The sequence below is a fragment of the Cynoglossus semilaevis genome, chromosome 13 (assembly GCF_000523025.1).
Source record: "Cynoglossus semilaevis isolate Cse_v1.0 chromosome 13, Cse_v1.0, whole genome shotgun sequence".
NCBI lineage: Eukaryota > Metazoa > Chordata > Actinopteri > Pleuronectiformes > Cynoglossidae > Cynoglossus > Cynoglossus semilaevis.
Window position 1 is genome coordinate 1,106,599 of NC_024319.1, and position 7,998 is coordinate 1,114,596.

The following is a 7,998-nucleotide window of genomic DNA, read 5'->3' on the forward strand; positions in this document are numbered from 1 at the left end:
ATTATTTGTTGATGACATGTCGTCCTGGTGAAGTCAAAGAACATGAATGTTTCTTTTTCATCTGTATTTTTCTTGTACAGATTTTTTTTTTTTATCAGTTGACTATATTCACAGGTCCGTACAAAGTCACAATTTAGATACAGCTATTATAAATTCAACATTTTATCAGCCGTGAACCCAGACTGTTGAAGCTAACGTTAGCTCTGGTGTGTGGTAAACAGTGAAAACATGTGCAGCTGCCAACAGCACCATGGACAGTTCCCCAGTCCGTCACAAGGTCACACACACAGAGTGATCCTCTTGTCACCCTCTCCATCGCCACTCCACCCTGGGCTGATAATGGGCACATTGTGGCAATGAGTTGGCGTAAAACCAAACGTCTTTTATGGCAGGAATTTTCTAAAGTGTTGTTTAGTTGTCCTTTAAAATAAACAAGTTGTTGTACAGGCCCACTACTACACATACGATAATTTATGAACACGTACGACAATTATCGTATACCTGGCCTCACTGGAGCCTTGGCCACAAATCTGTTTTACCACAGTCTTCCTGATGTCTCCACATGCGCAGAAAGATGGGAATGATCCATCGTATGAGGGGGACAGCCAACACAATCGTAGCAGGTTAATCTACGTGACGTCTTTCTCCCGGTTAAATTCAGATAAGAAGCTGTTAATAAGGTTTTTAAAGAATAAAATGAAGAGGTAAATAAAAATCGTGAATTTCCTTAGTATTTTGTAGTCGGAGTTTGCGGGAAATCGTATTTATTTATTTATTTATTGTTAAGTCCCTTAAGGCAGACATAAATCCTTTTTTTTTGTTTGTTTTTACTTTTCGCCGTGCTTGTGAAATAATACTTTTTGGCCAGCAGAGGTCACCGATAGTCTGTGTCTCCATGCTCCCGCTCGTCTGTGTGTACGACTGACTCCCCAACAAGAACATGTTGGCACAACAACACCCCCTCCTCATCGTTTAGGGGGAAAAATGGCGGACAAGCGCTAAATCCACATCAGAAACAAATACACACGTTAAAAAACAAGGTAAACTTCCTCGGTTCCACTGATCAACGCCCAAACTTATGAATACACACATTTATCTCCACGCGAGGCCGCGTTTCAGTGTTCCTAATGTTTGTGTTTATAAGCGGGGCTATGCGCTAGCAGGGTTAGCACCTAAAGCTAGCGCTGCACTGGGCATGTCTGGATGTGCTGTCTGTACGGCTGCGCTGACTGCATGCCCCTCCGTGTCTGACTTAGCTTTTAGGTGTTTTTTTATTTTATTATTTTTCTTTTAATTTGTACGAATTTCATTTCCTTCGTCACGTCGACAGTCGTAAACTACAACCACGCACTTAAACTTACGGTCGTCTTTTAGATATAGCGCCGAAGTCAGGCTTGTTTCCATGTGTTGGTTCTGTGATGTAAATGAAGCTACATTCGTGGCGGCAGCGGTGAAGCCTCTGGTTTTACCATCGAAACGGCGGTAAATTAATGACTATTGTGCATTTTGAGCACTGAACTGGTTTCCAACAGGGGAACCGTGGACCCGCTCAGCCCTCGACTGAACCCCTCCTGTCACTTCCACAAACACGGAAAACTGGGAGCACGTCGCTTTAATTCAGACGCCATCCCCCCCAGTGGAGGAAAAAGGCGCACTTCTATTGAAAAGAAAATCGCCCGGAGAGACGAGAGAAGACGGTTATGAAGTACTGAGGTAGGTCTGTGGATGTCAGCGGTGTAGACTACGGACTGTCAGTAGTCCGTCTGTGTGTACATGCACTTCCTTTATGTTTGTACACGGTCTGTGTAATCTCGCCGATTTAAACCAGTGTGTCTGCGTTAACGGCTCCAAAACACACACGTCTGGTCGATGGTTAACAAGTGTCGCCGTGAACTGTTTTACACTGACGTCATATTCCACATTTATAAAAGGGTTAAAAACCAAACAAAGATACTGAAGTATTTGTTTATTGTCTGCTCAATTCGGTTTTAAATTTACGACCTGATAATTTTGTTGTTTTCGGACGTCACTGGACTGGAACACACACACACACACGTGGCACGTTCATCTTTATGACCTGTTGACCTGTCTGACTTGTAGTGTGGGTTTGTCCACTGTCTGGTTTGGTGGCATTTCATTCACACAAGATGTGTGGTGAAAAGAAACAACCCTTAAAAAAACAGTTAATGTACAATCTACACCTGGTCTGAATACTAGAAACTTGAACCATGTGTGGAGACACACCATGTACCCAGTTAAACAGCTTGTCTGTTGAAGAATGTTGTACTGTACTGGTCCACGACAGCAGCAAGAGGACGGGACCGGCTCGCCCTCGTCAGTGTGTAATATAAGAAAAAAAAAAAAAGAGGGGGGGGGGGGGGGGGGCTCAGTGCCTGGTGGTCCGAGGTTTGGCGACAATACAGACAAATGTAGAGAGTTCCGTTTATGCACAGAAAGCAAATTACAACTGTAATATATATATATGTGTGTGTGTATTTAGAAAATTCTACTATGTTGATGTACTATGAGAGAACTGGTCCATTAGGTTCTGGAACTTATCCTTAAGAAAAGAGCAGGGAACGTTGACTGACGGATGCTGACCATGCTAACTCTCCACAGCTGATGTAGACTTTGCTCAACTGAGAATTCTGGGTAAAATCACGTGTATCCTAAACTTCATTTCTGCAGTTCATGCCGTTCCATTGTTGTGCTGTTCTAACGGTTTGTCGTGGTGTCACGTGACCACCGTCACCTGTGTTCTTCCGTATCTAACACGGCGATGTCTGCTCTGACAGAGGCCTCTCTCACGGATACTTCTGTTCTCTGCTTCTGTTTCTGTGTGTAGAGTGGAGGCAGCTGTAGCGTTATGACCTTGGTCTGTATTATTGCAGCATGAGGAAACATGTACCACAGAAAGGTAAGTGTGGTCGCCGCTACATGCATGGGAGAAAAAAAAAAATCTGCAGCATAAAATTCCTTTACAGTTTAAAGGAGGTCTGTACTCAGAGATCCCGTGTAAATAAAACATCTGGACTGTTTTAAACAACAACAAAAGTTTTTTGTAACCTTGTGTTTTCAAGTGAATTTTTCAAGTTTGGATTAAGTCTTTGTCTGGACTTTAGAGAGCTAGGTTTGGGTCCTTGTTCTGCCCACTTCATCCTAACTTTAATCCTCAACCTTGTTCAAACTCCTGAACCAAAACTCCACTGTATTTTGTTGGAGCTACTAAAGCAAGAACTTTTTAGCTAAGATGTTTTGGCTATGAAAGCAGCAATCACATTTCGGTTTCAATACTCCCACCTGCTGATCTGCCCTTTTCATTTGTATACATTCTGAACCAGAGGTGACTCATTAAAGTCATTAGCTTTCCCTGCTGTCTCTCTACAGAAACAGTTCAATATAATCACATGACTTTTTATTCTTGTCATGCATGAGCTGGAGCACAGTTAGTGACATGTGAGGAAATGGGGGTGTAAGAAATCCATACACTAAAATACTGCAATATTTTGTTTCATGATACCGTTCTCGTCTCCTACAGCTATAGAGTGGAAAGATGCCAAACGGATCAAACAGGCCCGGAGTGGACGCCCCTCCAGGGTTCCCTCACAGTTCCAAGGTGAATGACCTGCGGCACTGGTTTGTGAGGCGACTGCATGCAGTGCCAGAGGTTTAGATCGTTTTTTCTTTTTTACTGAGCATCAAAGTTTTCTTCTCCAGCAGGACACTTCAGTTGGGAGAAATACCTCAGAGAAACCGGCACCGTCGCTGCACCCGCGTCCTGCTTCAGACAGGTGGGCAGAGGAGTCGAGGCCTGAACAATGTCTACCGTCACTTCAACAAAGTACTGTCACTCACCATTCTCCGCCTTCACTGTCTAGAGCGCCACCCCTCCAGTAAATGAGTTCAAGGCCGGGATGAAGCTGGAGGCCCAGGACCCTCGGAACACCACCTCTACCTGCATCGCCACGGTGGTTGGCCTGACGGGCTCAAGGCTGCGGCTGCGTTTGGACGGGTCCGACAACAAGAACGACTTCTGGCGCCTGGTGGACTCCTCGGAGATCCAGCCCATAGGCAGCTGTGAGAAGAAGGGAGGGATGCTGCAGCCACCGCTGGGTCAGTATGTACCAGAGCACGGCTACCAGAAGAACGCTAACTGTAAATGTTGTTGGTGTTTTATAGGGGTGTAAGAAAATATCGATACACTGAAATATCACAATATTTTTGTTCACAATACTGTATCGATATTCTACAGCTCTGAATCGAGTTTTTTATTAACAGTCAAATATTCATGGCTTCATTTTATTTTGCTTTTATTTCTTTTCTGCTGATTACAACTGTAAGTGTAGATTAAATTGTTTAAAAAAATAAAAATCAATATATTGCCGTGCCTGTAGTATCACAATATACCGTATCGTTGCCTGTGTATCGCCAGATTCTTGTCAGTGTGCACACGTGGGGTGTGATTTTACAGTTACTGCCCCGCTCACCTGCAGGAACATTTCCGTATTCTGAGTGTTTTTGGAAACTGCAGTAAAAATTTACAACAGCTCATGTGGTTTTCTTCAGGTTTTCGTCTGAACGCGTCCTCGTGGCCCATGTTCCTTCTGAAAACACTAAACGGAGCGGAGATGGCACCTTCTCGCATTTTTCACAAGGTACCTGAACGAGTTCTCAGCAGCTCCTCAGAGTCAGAGAAGCAGCTGCTGCTCAGGTTTATTTAAAGATCTGATCACAGGTTACAGCCCGCGCTGGGGGGGGCGGAGGGGGTCCACCAGATCTAACAGTTTTCTGAGCCACTTTTATCTGAATTAGAAAATACAGGACCCTCAAACCCACAAACAAACACATTGGTTAACTCCTGTAACACAGAAAGTCCAGAGGTTAGAGCCCAGGCTCCAACCAACCAGTGGTCTTGTTGTAAGCGAAGCCCACTGCACCACCATGCGGTCCACCACAAGTTCCTCTGATTGGTAAAAAAAATCTCATAGTTGTTTCCTACTTATTTGAGGTTGTCCGTCTTGCTGTCGCTCGGCCCTGGGTCTGATGGAACTGTTGATGTTTGGAATGACAGAACTCAGATATTCACACAGCTGTCCCTCTTCCTCCACCCTGTCCCCCAGCAGGAGCCCCCTGCCCCAGAACAGAACTCCTTTCAGGTCGGTATGAAGCTGGAAGCGGTGGACCGGAAAAATCCTCATTTCATCTGTCCGGCAACAGTGGGCGCTCTGCGCGGGGCCGAGGTGCTGGTCACCTTTGACGGCTGGAGAGGAGCCTTCGACTACTACTGCCGCTACGACTCGCGGGACATCTTCCCCGTCGGGTGGTGCGCCCTGACTGGAGACAACCTGCAGCCACCTGGAACCAAAGGTAACGACTGGAGGACATTCACGAGTATACATACAGTATACTGTATATGTGTGTACACATTTACATGTACACAAACATATACAGCAATATCACAGCAGTATATACAGTATATATATATATATAGAGAGAGATACAGTAAAGACAGTATATATATATAGAGAGAGAGATACAGTAAAGTATACGTATAGATATACACAGTATACTGTATGTAATACAGTGTTTGTACAAACCAAACTGTAATATTTATATAACCATATACACAGTATACTGTATGTGATACAGTGTCTGTACAAACCAAACTGTAATATTTAATAGAGTACACAAAATACTTTACAGTTAGTATAGTACATGGAGTACAGTACTTTGGTAAGAAAACAAAGGGTGAGTTCATCTGCACTGCCTGATTTTATACTGTGAGGTTTTCACTCGCCCCCTCTGGCAGAGTGAAGCCATGACGTGTTGGAAAAGAACCCGGTTGAGTTCTGCCCCCTCTACAGGCCTCTCTCTGGCACCCCAGCTGACTGGCTCTGTGAAACACCCAGTCCAGGGTAGAGTTACCACAGGGGCAGAGATGCAGAGCAGAGACAGAGTCTGACAGTGTGTTGTTAAAAGTGGGATTGTTGACGTTGTCAACAGATGGTAGGAGGAGAGTAGAGGAGATCTGAGGGAAGACAATAGGAGGAGCAGCAGCACAAAGGAAGGAGTGGAGGAGAGGAGGAGAGGCTGAAAACTGAGGAGAGCTCCACAGACAGTCGACTTGGAAGAGGACAGGTAAATAAAGACTGAAATGAAAGGAGGAAAAAGGAGGAATAGAGTCTGAGTGGTCAGGTATCGGACTTTGACAGGATGTCCTGCAGTAACAGGAAGCTGACAGTGGTGGTGCTGTGAACCCTTTGAACTCTGCACATGCACAGAGTAGGAAAAAAAAAAGAAATTCAAGTTGCTGCATGTTTGTTTGACACACGGCGCTTAGCACTTAGCATTTGATCAGAACTCTGCGGGCTCTCGGTTTTAAATATTTAATTGTGATTAATCACAAATCATGTTCACAGTTAACTCTCGAATAATACGTTTTTTAAAAATGTACTTTGAGAGGAATGTTTTCCTTCTAGTTCTCTTTTGAACACGGTTGTTGACAAATGGTTGTTTCAAACAGTTTTCTGCTCGTTGTAATGTCAACAATCAATAGGGAATATTCTGCAGAATGACCAAAGAGCAAAGATTATAGCATGTCAGAGAATTTTGGACCATGTATTTGGATGAAAATAGGTTTGTACTCACCGATACTGCGTACTGGTAAAACCAGGTGACCAGAGTCGACCTCAGGTCACAGCTGGACTCATTTGTCTCCTGTGTTTTCTTGTGTTTCGTTCCTGCAGCTGTGTTACCAAAGTCTGTCGGAGGATTGACAGACGGCAGTGTCGAGAGTCAAGCCATGCATCCCAGTCCTTCGGTGGGCCGACCTCCGGGTCAAAGAGGACGGAAGCCAGGGAAAGTAAAGGTCAAAGGTGCCCTTGGTGACAAGGCCTCAGGTTTGGCACCACAAACTGTCCAGTCGAACAAAGAGGCTGGACTTTTCAAGGTCCCCAAGAAACGAGGACCAAAGCCAGGATCAAAGGTGGGAGAATTGTTCAGAAGTGCTGCCAAAAAATGTTCACCGTTTAAAAAGAAACTTTTTTACGAATGATTTAACACTTCACTGTGGAGTCTGTGGAGTTCAGTCTGAGCTCCTCCTGTAAAACTGATGTTAATTGTTTTACTTTTACTCTCAGACTCAGCAGTAAAACCTTTCATGAAGACTTTGAACTTTATTTGATTCATTTCATTCCATTCTTTTTTCTTTTTTTTTTCCTGACAGATGGCCTGGAAAAAGAGAGCGGGTTGGCTGGAAGACTCCATTGCCGTCCCAGGAAGGTCGGTAGCAGGCCCAGGGAGAACGAGGGGCAGGCTGCCCACCAACTCAGCACAGAGACTGGGACAACAGGCCCTCACTCAACCCACAAAGATCCCAAAGAAGAGAGGGCCGAAGCCTGGGAGCAAGGTGTGTGTCATTTCAGCCTGGTTTGGTACAGAGTCAACAGATTCAGTTGAAAGTATTTTTATTTTACAACAGAAAAAGTTAAAGTTGATGTTACATGGCTGTATGACTTTGGATTTACAATTTGTTTGTCATGTCAGCAGAATGTCTCTTATTATTATTTTTATTTGTTTTTGTCTCTATTCAGAGAAAACCACGGCTGGTCCCTAATCCCGTCCCAACGTCTCCCATCAGTAGCACTCCAGAACCTGACACCAGCACCGTGCCCCAGGACAACGCCACCATCCCCAACTCTGCACTCCAGGCTCCCACAGGTATTTAACCCCCCCACCCTCACCCTTCACAATCACTTTGATAACAGTTTTGAGAAAGAGAACATGATGGTTGGTATGTCCTGTCGTTGTAGTTTGCGTCTACCTGAACAAGTACGGGAAGGTGGGGCCCCATTTAGACCAGAGGCGTATCCAGCAGCTCCCAGATCATTTTGGACCGGGCCGAGCCTCCTCCGTGCTGCAGCAGTGCGTCCAGGCCTGTGTGGACTCCGCCCACAGCCAGAGCACCGTCTTTTCTTGTCTTAAACCTGGTCAAGGCGG

General features: G+C 44.9%; 1 protein-coding gene across 1 annotated transcript in view; it reads left to right on the forward strand.

The window, feature by feature from the left end:
• The first annotated feature begins 1,052 nt into the window (after positions 1–1,052).
• Positions 1,053–7,998, forward strand: part of LOC103387886 (polycomb protein SCMH1) — a 12,000-nt gene continuing 5,054 nt past the window's right edge. Inside the window, exons 1-10 of the mRNA XM_025061346.1 lie at positions 1,053–1,713; positions 2,846–2,917; positions 3,539–3,616; positions 3,721–3,791; positions 3,879–4,113; positions 4,567–4,655; positions 5,121–5,367; positions 6,747–6,985; positions 7,226–7,408; positions 7,593–7,719. Coding sequence (XP_024917114.1) covers positions 2,893–2,917; positions 3,539–3,616; positions 3,721–3,791; positions 3,879–4,113; positions 4,567–4,655; positions 5,121–5,367; positions 6,747–6,985; positions 7,226–7,408; positions 7,593–7,719 — 1,294 coding nt within the window. The 5' untranslated portion in view covers positions 1,053–1,713; positions 2,846–2,892. The remainder of the gene's footprint in view (positions 1,714–2,845; positions 2,918–3,538; positions 3,617–3,720; positions 3,792–3,878; positions 4,114–4,566; positions 4,656–5,120; positions 5,368–6,746; positions 6,986–7,225; positions 7,409–7,592; positions 7,720–7,998) is intronic.